The sequence below is a fragment of the Molothrus aeneus genome, unplaced genomic scaffold (assembly GCF_037042795.1).
Source record: "Molothrus aeneus isolate 106 unplaced genomic scaffold, BPBGC_Maene_1.0 scaffold_30, whole genome shotgun sequence".
In the NCBI taxonomy this organism is placed as follows: Eukaryota; Metazoa; Chordata; class Aves; order Passeriformes; family Icteridae; genus Molothrus; species Molothrus aeneus.
In genome coordinates, this window is record NW_027098964.1 from 3,219,468 (window position 1) to 3,237,225 (window position 17,758).

Sequence of the window (17,758 nt, forward strand, 5' to 3'; positions counted from 1 at the left end):
GGTGACTGAAAATGGAGCAAGAGGGGAAAGGACTGAGGGGGAAATGAGGGGCAGAAATGGAAGGGACAGAGGTGGCAGGAACTGGAGGAAGCAGGTGACAGGAATGGGAGGAACCCTAGAGGAAAGAGATAAGGAGGGAGAAAATGGTGAAACGTGACAGAAAATGTGGGGCTGAGGGTGGAAAAAGGGGAATGAAGAGGATGACAACGTGACAGGAGGGGACAAGCCACTGCCCACCATCATCATCCTCCATGTACCCCTATGTCCCCACCGTGTCCCTCCAGGCTGCAGTGATGGACCCGGACCCACGCAGTGAGGGGTTCTATGGCCAAGACCCCCCAAGACCACCGTGTGTCCCAGTGTCCCCCCGCCCCAGGGACAAGGTGGTCTCAAGTGTCTCCAAGAGAGGCAGTGGCCCTGTGTCCTGCCCAGTTCCCCCCTCAGGTCCCTCTGGGGGGACCCCACAGCTGGAGGTGCTGCTGAGGCAGGTGCACAGCCTGAAGAAAGGTGAGTGTGAGGAGCCCTGTGTTCCCCCATGTTCCCATGTCCCACATGTCCTCCTGTGCTCCCTCATGTGACTGCCATGTCCCCCTGTGTCCCTCTGTCCATCCCACCGTGTCCCACAGTCCGTGAGGCCACAACAGAGGAGCTGGTGAAGGCACAAGACTGCAGTGAGGAGTTGCGCCAGGAACTGGAGCAGCGTGGGTCACCTGGGGGGGACACTGAGAGGTTTGGGGGATCCCTAAGGGGTCTGGAGGGGGACACAGAGGTTTGGGGGATCCCTGAGGGGTCTGGAGGGGGACACAGAGGTTTGGGGGATCCCTAAGGGGTCTGGAGGGGGACACAGAGGTTTGGGGGGGTCCCTGAGGGTTCTGGAGGGGGACTCAGAGAGGGCTGGGGACACACAGAGAGGGATCTGTGGTGTCGCTGGGTGGTGGGTAGGGACCCTGAGGGGTTTGTGGGGACAGAGGGCTCTGAGCTCGTTTCCCCCTCCCCACAGTGCAGCAGCAAAAGGAGGCACTGGAGAGGACCTGGCAGCAGGTGCAGGGTGAGCCTGGGGGGTCCTGGGGTCTTTGGGCCGCCCCCAAAACCTCCCCTGATGCCCCCTGAACCTCTGACCCCCTTGACCCCCATGATTCCCTGACCCTTGTGGCCCCTCCTGACTCCCCCAGAAGGGGTGGGACCCTGTCACAGAGGGACCCCCTTGGCCCCTGTGACCCTCTGACCCCTGTGACCCCCTGACCCCTGTGACCCCCTGCCCCCCCCCGCCCCAAGAGTCACTGCGGAGAGCACAGCTGCAAGGGAAGGAGGTGGAGGCCAAAGGTCAGAGGTGAGTGGGGACACCTGTGACCCTCCCCAACCTCACCTGTGCCCACATGACCTCTGACCCCCTCCCCAAGCACACCTGGTGCCCCCTGACCCCCCACAGGCACTGTGGGCTCTGCCTGGAGCAGCAGCAGGACCTGGAAGGGACAAAGCAGCAGTGGGAGCAGCTGAAAAACCTGCGCCGGGAACAGAGGTGGGGCTGGGGGACACAGGTGGGCTAGGGGTGGCACCAGGTGACCCACATGGGTCATGTGACCACCGTGTCACCCCCTGTGTCCCCTCACTCCCAGGTGGCAGCACTGCCAGCAGCTGGAGGCCATCATGGAGGAGCTCAAGCACCTGCATGTCACTCACGTGAGGCCTGGGCTGGGGTCCCTGACACACCTGGGGGTCCCACCCACACCTGGGTTCCCTGGCACACCCCGGGATCACCCCCTTCCCCCTGTCCCCCCACAGGCTCCAGCACACCTGAAGGCTGAACTGGTGAAGCTGGAGAAGATGAAGGAGAAGTGGCTGAGCTTGGGTGAGCCCCTGACACCTGAGTGACCCCCCCAGGACCCCCCTCGAGCACCTGAGTGTCCCTGCTGACACCTGAATGACACCTGTGACACCTCTGGGCACCTGAGGGACACCCTTGAACACCTCAGTGCCAACACCTGAGTGACCTCCTGAGCTCCTGACTGACCCTGAACCCCTCTCCCACAAGCCCCTGAGTGACCCCCCTGGACACCTGAGCCCCCCCAAACCCAGGTGTGTCCCCTTGGGCTGACCAATGTCCCCCCCCTTGCCCAGAGCGCCGTGTGATGGACACCGAGGAGCAGCTGGGCCCAGAGGGAGCTGTGCTCTGGTGAGTGCCCAGCTCTGGCCCCGCCCCCTCAAAGGTGACCCCGCCCACTTGGGGCCTGTCCCCACCCCCCAATCCCCATTCTTGCAGGCGATTGGTGCAGCAGGAGCAGGAGTGGGCGGAGCGACAGCTGGAGGTGGAGTTGGGCCGGCAGCAGCTGAGCCTGCAACGCCGTGACAGGTGTGTGACACCTTGGACAGGTGTGTGACCCCCAAGGATGGGTGTGTGACCCCCTCAGGACAGGGGTGTGATTCCTGGGGACAGGTGTGGGACAGGTGTGTAGGACAGGTGTGGCCCTGTCACCTGGGGCCTGCCCACGTCTGGCCCCACCCCTTCTCTGGCCCCGCCCCCAGGTTGGCAGAGGAGCTGCAGCAGCTGCAGCACTCCCAGGAGGCTCGCCCAGAGTGACAGGGGACGAGATGGACACACCCCGTGGGATACCTGTGGCACCTGTGTGACACCTCCGTGTGTCACCTGCGGGCCACCTGCGTCCTGCCATGTTCTCATGACCCCCATTCCCTGTTGTCCTCCCCACCATATCCCCCGTCTCCCCCCAGGTCCCCATGTGTCCCCCATGTCCCCCCAGTGTCCTCCATGTCCCCTCATATCCCCAATGTCCCCCATGTCCCCTCACATCCCGATGTCCCCCATGTCCCCAATAAACGTTCTGCCACCACTGCTGTCTCTCAGGCGTCTCTTTGCGACCGCGGGTGACATTTCCCCCACACATGGCGGCCCCCATGGCCGCCGCCATTGCTCTCCTGGCAGCCGCCATGCTGTGGGCGGGCGCGCCCCTATCAGGAAGCGGAAGTTGGACACGCCCCCGCTTCCGGCCGCGGTTGGGCCTAGCCGGGAGCGTCCCTCGGAGGCGGCGGCAGCGATGGTGGGAGGGGGGAACCAGGGCTGTGTGGGGGCCTCAGGGGGGCTGCGGTGTCTGGGGGACCCCCCCAGGCCCTGACACCCCCCGCCGTTACCCCCTCAGGACAGCGAATTCTCGGACGCGGAGGCGGCCCCGGGCGGGGAGGAGAACGCGCCGGTTTATTGCGTGTGCCGCAAGCCGGACATCAACTGCTTCATGATGTGAGGAGGGGTCTGGGGGGTCCGTAACTACTTCAGGATATGAGGAGAACGGGGAGGAGTGGGGTCTGCAGATGTTTCAGGATGTGAGGGGAGGTTGTCGGGGGTCTCCAAGTGCTTCAGGATGTGAAGGGCGGTCTGGGGGGGTCCACAGGTGCTTCATGATGTGAGGGGAACGGGGGGGAGTGGGGTTTGCAGGTGCTTCATGATGTGAGGGGGGGGATCTGGGGGGTCTGTAACTACTTCAGGATATGAGGAGAACGGGGAGGAGTGGGGTCTGCAGGTGTTTCAGGATGTGAGGGGCGGTCTCGGGGGTCCCCAAGTGCTTCAGGATGTGAGTGGGGGGGGGTCTGGGGAGTCCCCAGCTTCTTCAGGATGTGAGGGGGGGTCTCGAGGGTCCCCAGCTGCTTCAGGATATTTGGGGGAATGGGGGGAGCAGGGTCCCCAAGTGCTTCAGGATGTGGGAGAGGGTCTGGGGGGGTTGCAGCAAATCTGAGGGGGCAGCAGTGGGGGGGGACACAGGGCTGAGGGTCCCAGGTGCCTCTCAGGGTGGGATTTGGGGGGGTCCCGGCTTGTCTTGGCCCCGGGGGGTGTTGGAGGGGATCCCTTGAAGCGGGGAGGGGTTCAGGGTCCCCCCGGGGGGGTCTTTGGGGGTGCCCAGCTGAGGGTCTCGGTGTCACCCCCGTCCCACAGCGGCTGCGACAACTGCAACGAGTGGTTCCATGGGGACTGCATCAACATCACCGAGCGCATGGCCAAGGCCATCCGCGAGTGGTACTGCCGGCAGTGCCGCGGTGAGAGGGGCTGGGGGCTCTGGGAGGGCTCTGGGGGGCTCTGGGAGAGCTTTGGGGGGCTCTGGGAGGGCTTTGGGGGGGCTCTGCATGGGTTCGAGGGGGCCACCCAGGAGTGGCAGTGCCGCGGTGAGAGGGGCTGGGGGCTTTGGGGGGCTCTGGGAGAGTTTTGGGTGGCTTTGAGGGGCTCTGGGGGGCCATTCGGGAGTGGCAGTGCCACAGTGAGAGGGGCTGGGGGCTCTGGGAGAGCTTGGGGGGCTCTGGGAGGGCTTTGGGGGGTTCTGGGAGAGCTTGGGGGGCTCTGGAAGGGCTTTGGGGGGTTCTGGGAGAGCTTGGGGGGCTCTGGAAGGGCTTTGGGGGGTTCTGCATGGGCTCGAGGGAGCCAGCCAGGAGTGGCAGTGCAGCGGTGAGAGGGCTTTGGGGGGCTCTGGGAGGGCTTTGGGGGCCACCCACGAGTGCTAGTGCCACAGTGAGAGGGGCTGGGGGCTCTGGGGGGCTCTGGGAGAGCTTTGGGGGGCTCTGGGAGGGCTTTGGGGGGGCTCTGCAGGGGCTCGAGGGGGTCACCCAGGAGTGGCAGTGCCGCGGAGAGAGGGGCTGGGGGCTCTGGGAGAGCTTGGGGGACTCTGGGAGGGCTTTGGGGGGTTCTGGGAGAGCTTGGGGGGCTCTGGAAGGGCTTTGGGGGGTTCTGGGAGAGCTTGGGGGGCTCTGGAAGGGCTTTGGGGGGTTCTGCATGGGCTCGAAGGAGCCAGCCAGGAGTGGCAGTGCCACGGAGAGAGGGGCTGGGGGCTGGGGGAGAGCTTTGGGGGGCTCTGGGAGGGCTTTGGGGGGCCATTCAGGAGTGGCAGTGTCACGGTGAGAGGGGCTGGGGGCCATCCAGGAGTGTTGGGCTGCAGTGAGAGGGGCAGGGGCTGATTTGAGGGGTTCCAGGGACACCCGGGGGGGCTCTATGTGGTTTTGTGGGGGGGGGATTGGGTGTTTTTTGGGGTGCCTGGCCCCAGATCAAGTGCTCAGCCCTGCATGTGCAGTGTATGTAAGGCAGGGGTGTCCCTGGTGGGATTTGGGGTGCTCCTGGTGGGATTTAGGGTGCCTGAGCCTGTTTTTGGGGTGCCTGACCCCAGATCAAGTGCTCAGCCTGCATGTTCAGTGTATGTAAGGCAGGGGTGTCCCTGGTGGGATTTGGGGTGCCTGACCCCGTTTTTGGGGTGCCTGACCCTGTTTTTGGGGTGCCTGACCCCAGATCAAGTGCTCAGCCCTGCATGTTCAGTGTATGTAAGGCAGGGGTGTCCCTGGTGGGATTTGGGGTGCTCCTGGTGGGATTTGGGATGCCCGATCCCGTTTTTGGGGTGCCTGACGCTGTTTTTGGGGTTTCCCCGGCGGTGGACCCCCCTGACCCCTCTGTGACCCCCCCTCAGAGAAGGACCCATCCCTGGAGATCCGGTACCGGCACAAGAAGTGGCGCGAGAAGGAGCACGAGGGGGCCAAGGGGCAGGAGCTGGAGCAGGGCCGGGCTGCCAAGGTGGGCTCTGGGGGGGTCACGGGGTGGGGACCCCACAAAGGGGGACACCCCAATTCTGGGGGGAGGCTGGGAGGTGCCTGAGTGCCCTGGGATGAGGATTTGGGGGGCACCAGGGGGCTTGGGGGTGCTTTGGGGGAGATTCGGGGATCTGATCCTTTCTGGGTGCCTGGGACCCCTGCCCGGGTTGGGTTTTGGGGTGTCCCTGGGTGTGTTTAGGGGTGCCTGACCCCATTTTCGGGGTGCCTGATCCCATTTTCGGGGTTCCTGACCCCGTTTTCGGGGTTCCCAACCCCAAATCAAGCGCTCGGCCCGCATGTGTGGCGAGTGTGAGGCAGGGGTGTCCCTGGTGGGGATTTGGGCTGCCTGACCCCATTTTTGGGGTGCCTGACCCCATTTTTGGTGTACCTGACCCTATTTTCGGGGTGCCTGACCCCATTTTTGGTGTACCTGACCCCATTTTCGGGGTGCCTGACCCCGTTTTCGGGGTTCCCGACCCCAGATCAAGCGCTCGGCCCGCATGTGTGGCGAGTGCGAGGCGTGCCGGCGCCCCGAGGACTGCGGGCAGTGCGACTTCTGCCGGGACATGAAGAAATTCGGGGGCCCCAACAAGATCCGCCAGAAGTGCCGGCTGCGGCAGTGCCAGCTGCGGGCGCGGGTGAGCGGGCGCCTGGCGTGTCCCCAACGTGTCCCCAGCGTGTCCCCAGCGTGTCCTTGGTGTGTCTTTAGGGCGTCCCCCGCGTGTGCTCGGTGTGGCCACGGCACCCGCCAGGGCTGGGGGTGTTGAGGTGGCCTCAGTGTGTCCCCAGCGTGGCTCTTTGTCACTGTGTCCCTGTCACGTGGCTCTGTCACCACCTCGTGTCCCTTTGTCACCCTGCCCTGTGTCCCTTGTTAGCGTTTCGTCTTGTGCTGCGTTCCTTTGTCCCCATGTCCCTGTCCTGTGTCCCTTGGTCACCGTGTCTCGTGTTGTGACACATCCTTTGTCACCGTCCCGCCGCGTCCTTGTGTCTCTTTGTCACCTCGTGCCACGTCCCTGATGTGTCACGCTCCTGATGCGTCCCTGTGTCCCCAGCAAGCTGCTGCGTGTCCCTGTGTCACCCTGAGGTGTCCCCAAGGTGTCCTGTGTCCCCAAGGTGTTCTGTGTCCCCCGGTGTCCCATGTCCGTGTGTTCCCGTGTCCCGTGTCCGTGTGTCACTGTCTCACAGTGTCCCCAACATGTCCCCAATGTCTCTTGTGTCCCATGTCCCTGTGTCACCCTGTCTCGCTATGTCCTCACGTCCCATGTCTGTGTGTCACTCTGTCAGCATGTCCCCAATCTGTCCCCAACATCTCTTGTGTCCCCAAGCGTCCCGTGTCCCTGTGTCACCCTATCCTGTATCCCTGACATGTCTCCGAGATGTCTCGTGTCCCTGTCTCATGTCCATCCCTGTGTCACCCTGTCCCATGTCCCTGTGCCACTGTGTCCCCATGTCCCTGTGTTACCGTATCCTGTGTCCCTGTGTCCCCCTGTCCCGTGTCCCTGTGTCCCTGTGTCACCCTGTCCCATGTCCCTATGTCCCCATGTCCCTGTGTCACCCTGTCCCGTGTCCCTGTGTCCCTGTGTCCCCATGTCCCTGTGTCCCTCTGTCACCCTGTCCCATGTCCCTGTGTCACCCTGTCCCATGTCCCTGTGTCCCCATGTCCCTGTGTTACCGTATCCTGTGTCCCCCTGTCCCCGCGTCCCCGTGTCCCCACATCCCTGTGCCACCGCCCTGTCCCTGACATGTCCCCTCGGTGTCCCCACAGGAGTCCTACAAGTACTTCCCCACCTCGGTGAGTCCCTGGGGTACTGGGGGGGGAGGGCAGGGGGAGGGGAAAGGGGGGACCCCAGACCCCCCCCCCGTCCCCATGAGAAGGGAGTGGGGGAGGGGCACCCCAAAACCCTCATTGCCCTTGGGGTGGGGGGGGGCTCACAGGTACAGGGGTGGGGGTGCCCAGGAAGGTGCTGACCCCCCCATTTAGTGCAGGGGGGTCCTGGGGGTGCCATAAGGGGGTCCTGGAGGTGTCTGGTGGGTCCCAGGGGGTCGCTGGTGGGTGCTGACCCCCCCCCCAAACTGATGGGGGTGCCATGGGGGGGTCCCTGGCAGTGCTGCCCTCCCCCCCCCAGCTGGCACAGGAGCACAAGGGGGAGCTCAGGGTGGTCCCGGGGGTGCCATGGGGGGGTCCTGGGGGTCCCTGGCAGTGCTGACCCCCCCCCTCAGCTGGCACAGGAGCACAAGGGGGGTCCCGGGGGTGCCATGGAGGGTCCTGGGGGTCCCTGGCAGTGCTGACCCCCCCCTCAGCTGGCACAGGAGCACAAGGGGGGTCCCTGGGGGGGTCCCGGGGTGCAATGGGGGGTCCCAGGGGTGCCATGGGGGTGTCCCGGGGGGGGTCCCAGGGGTGCCATGGGGGGGTCCCGGGGGTCTCTGGCAGTGCTGACCCCCCCCCCCAGCTGGCCCGGGGGCGTGAGGGGGACCTGGAGCTGCTGAAGGCGCAGCTGGGGGGGCCGGGGCCCCCCGAGAGCCTCTCGGATGAGGAGCTGCCCCTCGACCCCCGGCTCTACCAGGAGCTCTGCGCCGGCGCCTTCGACGAGCACGGCCTGGTGAGCCCCCAAAAACTGCCCCCCCCGGGACCCCCAAAAAATGCCCCCCCCGGGACCCCCAAAAATGCCCCCCCCGGGACCCCAAAACTGCCCCCCGGGACCCCAAAACTGCCCCCCCGGGACCCCAAAAACTGCCCCCACTGGGACCCCAAAAACTGCCCCCCCGGGACCCCAAAAACGGCCCCCACTGGGACCCCAAAACTGCCCCCACTCCCGGGACCCCAAAAACTGCACCAGGAGCCCAAAAACGCGGCCCCCACTGGGACCCCAAAAACTGCCCCCCCCGGGACCCCAAAAACTGCCCCCCCAGTATCCCAAAACTGCCCCCCCTGGACCCCAAAACTGCCCCCACAGGGACCCCAAAAACTGCCCCCACTGGACCCCAAAAGCGCCCCCCCGGGACCCCAAAAACTGCCCCCATTGGGACCCCAAAACGGCCCCCCCCGGGACCCCAAAACTGCCCCCATTGGGACCCCAAAAACTGCCCCCCCCGGGACCCAAAAACTGCACCAGGACCCCAAAACTGCCCCACAGGACCCCAAAAACTGCCCCCACTGGGACCCCAAAAACTGCACCAGGAGCCCAAAAACGGCCCCCACTGGGACCCCAAAACTGCCCCCCCGGGACCCCAAAACTGCAGCAGGAGCCCAGAATTGCCCCCTGGGACCCCAAAACTGCCCCCCAGCACCCCAAAACTGCCCTCCAGGCACCCCAAATACCTCCTCGGGCCCCCAGAACTGCCCCCTGGGCACCCCAAATCCCACCAGGCATCCCAAATCCCCCCCCAAATACCACAGGAGCAGATTTGAGGGAGGATTTTGCACGTCAGGGCCTGGTTTATTATGTTTAGGCCTGGTTTAGGCTGCTTAGGCCTGGTTTAGGCTGTTCAGAGGTGGTTTTGTGTGTCAAGGTGAGCTTCAGGTGTGTCAGGGAGTGTCCCCAAATGTCCCCAGCGTGTCCTGACACATCAGGACATGTCCCCATGGCACTCTGAGGCATGTCAGGCGTGTCCCCAGCGTGTCCTGGCACATCAGGACATGTCCCCATGGCACTCTGAGGCGTGTCCCTGTGTGTCCCCAGCATGTCCTGGCGCATCAGGACATGTCCCCATGGCACTCTGAGGCGTGTCCCTGTGTGTCCCCAGCATGTCCTGGCACATCAGGACATGTCCCCATGGCACTCTGAGGCGTGTCAGGCGTGTCCCTGTGTGTCCTGGCACATCAGGACATGTCCCCATGGCACTCTGAGGCGTGTCCCTGTGTGTCCCCAGCGTGTCCTGGCACGTCCCCACATGCCCGAGGCACCTCAGGCCACGTTGTCCCCTCGTGTCCCTTCACGGGCCACGCTCTGAGGCGCATCGGGGACGTCACCCCACACGTCCCCGTGTGTCCCCCACGTGTCCCCATGTGTCCCTGGTCCTGCCAGCCCTGGCTCAGCGACGCCGAGGACGCGCCGTTCCTGGACCCTGTCCTGCGCAAACGCGCCGTGAAGGTCAAACACGTCAAACGCCGCGAGAAGAAGTCGGACAAGAAGGTGGGAGCTTACTGGGAGCTACTGGGAGGGCCACTGGGAGCTTACTGGGGGTTACTGGGAGGTTCCATGGGTTACTGGGAGGGCTCCGGGTGGTTGCTGGGTTACGGGCAGTGGTTACTGGGTGGTGACAGGTGGTTACTGGTGCTCACTGGTGTGGAAGGAGGAACGGCAGAATGAGCACTGGGAGCTGCTGGGAGGTACTGGGAGGGTTCTGGGTGCTAACTGGTGCTAACTGGTGCTAACTGGTGCTAACTGGTGCAGAAGTAGGAGCGCTACAAAGGGCGTCAGCAGTGGGCGCAGTACCTGGAGGACTCTGGTGGTTACTGGGCTATGAGTGCTGGTTACTGGGTGGTGACTGGGTGGTTACTGGTGCTAACTGGTGCTAACTGGTGCAGAAGGATGAGCACTACAAGTGGCATTGGCAGCGCTGGGCTATGAGAGGTGATTACTGGGAGATTACTGGGTGGTTACTGGGAGGTTACTGGTGCTAACTGGTGCAGAAGGATGAGCACTACAAGTGGCACTGGCAGCGCTGGGCTATGAGAGGTGGTTACTGGGAGGTGACTGGGTGATTACTGGGAGGTTACTGGTTCTAACTGGTGCAGAAGGAGGAGCGCTACAAGTGGCACCGGCAGCGGGCGCGGCACTGGGAGGGCTCTGGTGGTTACTGGGCTATGAGTGGTGATTACTGGGATGTTACTGGGTGGTGCCTAGAAGGTTACTGGGTGGTTACTGGTTCTAACTGGGGGTTACTGGTGCAGAAGGAGGAGCGCTACAAGCGGCACCGGCAGCGGGCGCGGCACTGGGAGGGCTCTGGTGGTTACTGGGCTATGAGTGGTGATTACTGGGATGTTACTGGGTGGTGCCTAGAAGGTTACTGGGTGGTTACTGGTTCTAACTGGGGGTTACTGGTGCAGAAGGAGGAGCGCTACAAGCGGCACTGGCAGCAGGCACGGCACTGGGAGGGCTCTGGTGGTTACTGGGCTATGAGTGGTGATTACTGGGATGTTACTGGGTGGTGACGAGGATGTTACCGTGTGGTTACTGGTTCTAACTGGTGCAGAAGGAGGAGCGCCACAAGCGGCACCAGCAGCGGGCACAGCACTGGAGGGGCTCTGGTGGTTACTGGGCTATGAGTGGTGGTTACTGGGAGGTTTCTGGGTGATTACTGGGATGTTACTGGGCGGTGACGAGGAGGTTACCGTGTGGTTACTGGTTCTAACTGGAGCTTACTGGTGCAGAAGGAGGAGCGCTACAAGCGGCACCGGCAGCGGGCGCGGCACTGGAGGGGCTCTGGTGGTTACTGGGCTATGAGTGATGGTTACTGGGAGGTTACTGGGTGGTGACTGGGAGGTTACTGGGTGGTTACTGGTTCTAACTGGGGGTTACTGTGCAGAAGGAGGAGCGCCACAAGCGGCACTGGCAGTGGGTGCGGCACTGGGAGGGCTCTGGTGGTTACTGGGCTACGAGTGATGACTACTGGGAGGTTACTGGGCGGTGCCTAGGAGGTTACTGGGTGGTTACTGGTTCTAACTGGTGCTAACTGGTGCAGAAGGAGGAGCGCTACAAGTGGTACCAGCAGCGGGCACAGCGCTGGGAGGGCTCTGGTGGTTACTGGGCTATGAGTGGTGATTACTGGGATGTTACTGGGCGGTGACGAGAATGTTACCGTGCGGTTACTGGTTCTAACTGGGGGTTACTGGTGCAGAAGGAGGAGCGCTACAAGCGGCACCGGCAGCGGGCGCGGCACCGCGAGCGCCGCGGGCACCCCGAGCGCGCCGACGCCCGCGACCCCGCGGGGCTGGGCCAGTGCCTGGGCCCCGGCTGCACCCGCCCCGCGCGCCCGCCCTCCAAGTACTGCAGCGAGGCCTGCGGCATCAAACTGGCTGCCAAGTGAGTACCCCCCAGTACGGACCAGTATAAACCAGTACGGGACAGGACAGGCTGGTATGGACCGGTATAAACTGGTACAGAATGGTGCTGACCGGTACAGACCGGTACAGAATGGTACAGGCGGTATAAACCGGTACAGATTAGTAATGACGTAGACCAGTATAAACCAGTACAGACCAGCAGATCCAGCAGTGGATCCCAGGGATCCTGCAGCCCCCATTAACCCTTTCCCCCCCCAAATCCTAGCCGGATCTACGAGATCCTGCCGCAGCGGATCCAGCCATGGATCCCGAAGCCCCCATTAACCCTTTCCCCCCCAAATCCCAGCTGGATCTACAAGATCATGACGCAGCGGATCAGCAGATCCAGCAGTGGATCCCAGTCCCCATTAACCCTTTCCCCCCAAATCCCAGCCGGATCTACGAGATCCTGCTGCAGTGGATCCAGCCATGGATCCCAGGGATCCTGCAGCCCCCATTAACCCTTTCCTCACCCCGATCCCAGCCGGATCTACGAGATCCTGCCGCAGCGGATCCAGCAGTGGCAGCAGAGCCCGTGCGTGGCGGAGGAGCACGGCAAGCGGCTGCTGGAGCGCATCCGGCGCGAGCAGCACCAGGCGCGGCTGCGGCTGCAGGAGATGGAGCGGCGCTTCCACGAGCTCGAGGGGCTCATCGCCCGCGCCAAGGGGCACCCGCCCCGCGAGGACGAGGAGGTGGGCACCCCCGGGGCTCACGGAGGGCTGGGGACCCCAAAAGTGCTTTATTTCTACCCATTTTGGGTTCCTCGTGTGATCGCCCTTGGTCCTTCATGGACGCCTGGGTGCCCCCCAGATTCTTAATTCTCCCCATTCTGCGTCCCTCTTGAGATGCCCCCTGATACTTCATGGACACCTGGGTCTCCCCCAAAGCCTTTAATTCTCCCCATTCTGGATCCCTCTTGAGATGCCTCCTGATCCTTCATGGACACCTGGGTCTCCCCCAAACCCTTTAATTCTCCGTTTTGGGTTCCTCTTGTGATCATCCTTGGTTCTTCATGGACACCTGGGTCTCCCCCAATTTTTTATTCTCCCCATTCTGGATCCCTCTTGAGATGCTCCCTGATCTTTCGTGGACACCCAGGTGCTCCCAAAACCCTTTAATTCTCCCCATTCTGGATCCCTCTTGCGATCCCTTTTGGTCCTTCATGTACACATGGGTGCTCCCAAATAATTTCATTTTCCCCGTTCTGGGTTTCTCTTGAGACCCCTCTGCTCCCCTGGTACCCACACGCAGCTCCTGGAAGGCTGGGGACCCCCAAAAATCCTTTAATTCTCCTCATTCTGGGTCCCCTTTGAGACCCCTCTGCTCCCCTGGGGACACCTGGGCACCCTCATGTGGCTCCTGGAGGGCTGGGGACCCCCAAAACCCCTTTAATTCTCCCCATTCTGGGTCCCTCTTGAGATCCCCCCCTGGTTTTTCATGGTCCCCAAATGCGAGTCCCCCCCTCACTGTCCTTGCCTGGGTCCCCCCCAAAATCTCTGGGTCCCTCCCAAAATCTCTGGGTCCTTCCTGAGCTCCATCCTGGGTACCCCAAACCCTTTAATTCTCCCCATTCTGGGTCCCCCCTAAGCCTTCCCCAAATCTCTGAGTCTCCCCTGAGCCCTGTCCTGGGTCCCCCATGAACACCAGGGTCCCCCCAAACCCCTCCCTGGAGCATCTGGTTCCTCCTGGAGCCCCCTAACTTTGTGTCCCCCCCAATCTCTGGGTGCCCCTGTGGGACCCCCTGACCCCGCTGTCCCCCCCAGAGCACGGAGGGGGACAGCGAGGACACGGACCTGCAGATCTTCTGCGTGTCCTGTGGCCACCCCATCAACCCCAAGGTGGCCCTGAGGCACATGGAGCGCTGCTACGCCAAGGTGAGCCCGGGCTGGGGGGCACCTCTGGGTGCCTGGGGGTTCCTGGGCTCTGTGGGATCGTCCATGGCACTCCAGGCTCCTGTGGGATCATCCATGGGCTCTGTGGGATCATCCATGGGGTCTGTGGGATCATTCATGGGGTCTGTGTGCCCCTGTTGGTTCTTGGGATCTGTGGGATCATCCATGGGGTCTGTGGGATCGTCCATGGCACTCCAGGCTCCTGTGGGATCATCCATGGGCTCTGTGGGATCATCCATGGGGTCTGTGGGATCATTCATGGGGTCTGTGGGATCATTCATGGGGTCTGTGTGCCCCTGTTGGTTCTTGGGATCTGTGGGATCATCCATGGGGTCTGTGGGATCATCCATGGGGTCTGTGTGCCCCTGTTGGTTCTTGGGATCTGTGGGATCATCCATGGGCTCTGTGGGATCATCCATGGGCTCTGTGGGATCATCCATGGCACACAAGGCTCCTGTGGGATCATCCATGGGCTCTGTGGGATCATCCATGGCACACAAGGCTCCTGTGGGATCATCCATGGGCTCTGTGGGATCATCCATGGGCTCTGTGGGATCATCTTTCGGATCTGTGTGCCCCTGTTGGTTCTTGGGATCTGTGGGATCATCCATGGGGTCTGTGGGATCATCCATGGGGTCTGTGTGCCCCTGTTGGTTCTTGAGATCTGTGGGATCATCCATGGGGTCTGTGGGATCATCCATGACACTCCAGGCTCCTGTGGGATCATCCATGGGGTCTGTGGGATCATCCATGGCACTCCCTGGGCTGCTCTGGGATCATCCATGGGATTTGTGGGATCATCTGTGGCACGCCAGGCTCCTGTGGGATCATCCATGGGATCTGCGTGCCCCTGTTGGTTCTTGGGATCTGTGGGATCATCCATGGGATCTGTGGGATCATCTGTGGGATCATCTTTGGGATCTATGGGATCATCTATGGCACTTTCTGGGCTGCTCTGGGATCGTCCATGGGGTCTGTGGGATCATCTGTGGGACCATCTATGGCACTCCAGGCTCCTGTGGGATCATCCATGGGGTCTGTGGGATTATCTTTGGGATCTGTGGGATCATCTGTGGAATCATCCATGGCACTCTCTGGGCTGCCGTGGGATCGTCTGTGGGATCTGCTGGATCATCTGTGGGATCTGCGTGCCCCTGTTGGTTCTTGGGATCTGTGGGATCATCCATGGGGTCTGTGGGATTACCTTTGGGATCTGTGGGATCATCCGTGGCACTCTCTGGAACTTTGGGGGTCTCTGTAGGGTCTGGGGGGGCTGTAGGGACCTCCTGGGAGCTCTGTAGAGCCTGGGGGTTCTGTGGGGTCCCATGGGACTCTATAGGGGCTGGGGGGGCTCCATGGGGAAACTGTGGGAGGGCTCAGGGGGGCTCTGGAGGGGCTGGGAGTCCCTCTGGGGGTCCATAGGGCTTTGGGGAGGGGGCTCAGGGTTCCCATCCCTGCCCCCCCTTTTGACCCCCCCCAACCCCATTGCAGTACGAGAGCCAAACGTCCTTCGGGTCCATGTACCCCACCCGCATCGAGGGGTGAGTGGGGAGGGGGCTCTGGGGGGGAAGGGGGACCCCAGACCCCTGAATCCTCCTGGGAAGGATGGGGAGCACCCAGGGGAGACCCCAGACCCCTAAATCCTCCTGGGAAGGATGGGGAGCAGCCTGGGGAGACCCCAGACCCCTAAATCCTCCTGGGAATGGAGGGGGAGCAGCCTGGGGAGACCCCAGACCCCTAAATCCTCCTGGGAAGGGAGGGGGAGCAGCCAGGGGAGACCCCAGACCCCTAAATCCTCCTGGGAAGGATGGGGAGCACCCAGGGGAGACCCCAGACCCCTAAATCCTCCTGGGAAGGATGGGGAGCAGCCTGGGGAGACCCCAGACCCCTAAATCCTCCTGGGAATGGAGAGGGAGCAGCCTGGGGAGACCCCAGACCCCTGAATCCTCCTGGGAAGGGAGGGGGAGCAGCCAGGGGAGACCCCAGACCCCTGAATCCTCCTGGGAAGGATGGGGAGCAGCCTGGGGAGACCCCAGACCCCTAAATCCTCTGGGAATGGAGGGGGAGCACCCAGGGGAGACCCCAGACCCCTGAATCCTCCTGGGAAGGATGGGGAGCAGCCTGGGGACGCTTTCTGGGGTGGGGGTGTCACCTCTCGTGTCCCCTCCAGGGCCACCCGGCTGTTCTGTGACGTTTACAACCCCCAGAGCAAAACCTACTGCAAGAGGCTGCAGGTGCTGTGCCCCGAGCACTCCCGGGACCCCAAGGTGGGCACAGAATGAGGTTTTGGGGTGGAATTTAAGGAATCTGTGCCCTGAGCACTCATGGGACCCCAAGGTGGGCACAGGGGGACAAAACAGGGGTAGTGCCCAGGACAGTCTTGAGATCCCTAAGTGGGCACAGAATGAGGTTTTGGGGTGGAATTTAGGGGATCTGTGCCCAGAGCACTCCCGGGACCCCAAGGTGGGCACAGGGGGACAAAACAGGGGTAGTGCCCAGGACAGTCTTGAGATCCCTAAGTGGGCACAGAATGAGGTTTTGGGGTGGAATTTAGGGGATCTGTGCCCAGAGCACTGCTGGGACCTCAAGGTGGGCACAGAATGAGGTTTTAGGGTGGAATTTAGGGGATCTGTGCCCTGAGCGCTTCCAGGACACCAAGGTGGACATGAGGGGACAGCACAGGGGCAGTGCCCAGGACACTTCCAGGACCCCCAGGGTGGCCGTGGAGGTGGCAGGGGGGGCTCTGGGTGTCCCCAGCCCGGCGCTGACCCCGTGCCCGCCCAGGTGCCCGCGGATGAGGTGTGCGGGTGCCCTCTGGTGCGCGACGTCTTCGAGCTGACTGGGGACTTCTGCCGCGTCCCCAAGCGCAAGTGCCACCGTCACTACTGCTGGGAGAAGCTGCGCCGCGCCGAGGTGGACCTGGAGCGCGTCCGCGTGGTGGGTGCCACCGCCCAGCGTCCCCACAGTGTCCCCAAAGTGTCCCCACGCTGCTCCATGTCCCCGTGGTGTCTGTCCCATGTTCCGCTGTCCTCACGTGGTCCCCATGTCCCCACACTGTCCTGTGTCCCTGTCTCTATGCTGTCCTTGTCACTGTCCCTGGTGCTGTCCCCACGCTGTTCTTGGCACCATCCCCACACTGTCCCATGTCCCCACACTGTCCCCACGTTGTCCCCTCCTGCAGTGGTACAAGCTGGACGAGCTGTGTGTCCCTGTCCCTGTCCCCACATTGTCACTGTCCCTGTCCCTGTCCCCACAGTGGTACAAGCTGGACGAGCTGTTCGAGCTGGACAGTGTCCCTGTCCCTGTCCCCACAGTGGTACAAGCTGGATGAGCTGTGTGTCCCTGTCCCTGTCCCTGTCCCACACTGTCCCTGTCCCTGTCCCCACAGTGGTACAAGCTGGATGAGCTGTGTGTCCCTGTCCCTGTCCCCACAGTGGTACAAGCTGGATGAGCTGTGTGTCCCTGTCCCTGTCCCTGTCCCACACTGTCCCTGTCCCCGCAGTGGTACAAGCTGGACGAGCTGTTCGAGCAGGACAGTGTCCCTGTCCCTGTCCCACACTGTCTCTGTCCCTGTCCCCACACTGTCCCTGTCCCCACACTGTCCCTGTCCCCACAGTGGTACAAGCTGGATGAGCTGTGTGTCCCTGTTCCTGTCCCCATACTGTCCCTGTCCCTGTCCCCACACTGTCCCTGTCCCCACAGTGGTACAAGCTGGATGAGCTGTGTGTCACTGTCCCTGTCCCCACATTGTCCCTGTCCCTGTCCCCACAGTGGTACAAGCTGGACGAGCTGTGTGTCACTGTCCCTGTCCCTGTCCCTGTCCCTGTCCCCACACTGTCCCTGTCCCCACAGTGGTACAAGCTGGACGAGCTGTGTGTCACTGTCCCTGTCCCCACATTGTCCCTGTCCCCACAGTGGTACAAGCTGGACGAGCTGTTCGAGCAGGAGCGCAATGTGCGGGCGGCCATGACGAACCGGGCGGGGCTGCTGGCGCTGATGCTGCACCAAACCATCCAGCACGACCCTCTGACCACGGACCTGCGCTCGGACCGCTGAGCAGGGCCTGGCTCGGGCTGCTGACCGCCCCTGGAGCCCCAAAGCCCCCCCAGACCCCTCCCCACATCCCCCCCACCCCTGGTTCCTGGGTGCTCCCCCATCCCCAAATAAACTGGGTGTGCAAAAGGAGTCTGGGGGTGTCCCTGGGCTCTCAGTGGGATTTGTGGGATATAGGGAGGGATTTCTGTGGGGT

The 17,758-nt window shown here is 62.8% G+C and overlaps 1 protein-coding gene across 3 annotated transcripts; it reads left to right on the forward strand.

Annotated features, from left to right (window-relative positions):
- Positions 1-2,992: 2,992 nt before the first annotated feature.
- CXXC1 (CXXC finger protein 1) lies at positions 2,993-17,637 on the forward strand. 3 transcript variants are annotated; one of them, XM_066570411.1, is made up of 15 exons: positions 2,993-3,053; positions 3,153-3,250; positions 3,941-4,041; positions 5,451-5,554; positions 6,054-6,209; positions 7,337-7,363; positions 8,022-8,171; positions 9,597-9,704; positions 11,413-11,597; positions 12,102-12,309; positions 13,381-13,491; positions 15,001-15,050; positions 15,680-15,776; positions 16,294-16,446; positions 17,425-17,637. In XM_066570411.1, exons 1-15 carry the CDS (start codon positions 3,051-3,053, stop codon positions 17,563-17,565), a joined length of 1,692 nt encoding a protein of 563 aa, XP_066426508.1. In that variant the 5' UTR covers positions 2,993-3,050; the 3' UTR covers positions 17,566-17,637. The 3 variants fall into 3 exon arrangements, with proteins under 3 accessions (XP_066426508.1, XP_066426509.1, XP_066426510.1); XM_066570412.1 differs by lacking the exon at positions 17,425-17,637 and adding an exon at positions 16,766-17,416; XM_066570413.1 differs by lacking the exon at positions 8,022-8,171.
- The last annotated feature ends 121 nt before the right edge of the window (positions 17,638-17,758 follow it).

What these genes read in the sequence shown, in the direction of transcription:
- CXXC1 (XM_066570411.1), top strand. An exon ending in CCTTCGACGAGCACGGCCTG is followed by an intron (nt 8,172 to 9,596) that starts GTGAGCCCCCAA and finishes TGGTCCTGCCAG; the next exon opens with CCCTGGCTCAGCGACGCCGA. An exon ending in TACCCCACCCGCATCGAGGG is followed by an intron (nt 15,051 to 15,679) that starts GTGAGTGGGGAG and finishes TGTCCCCTCCAG; the next exon opens with GGCCACCCGGCTGTTCTGTG.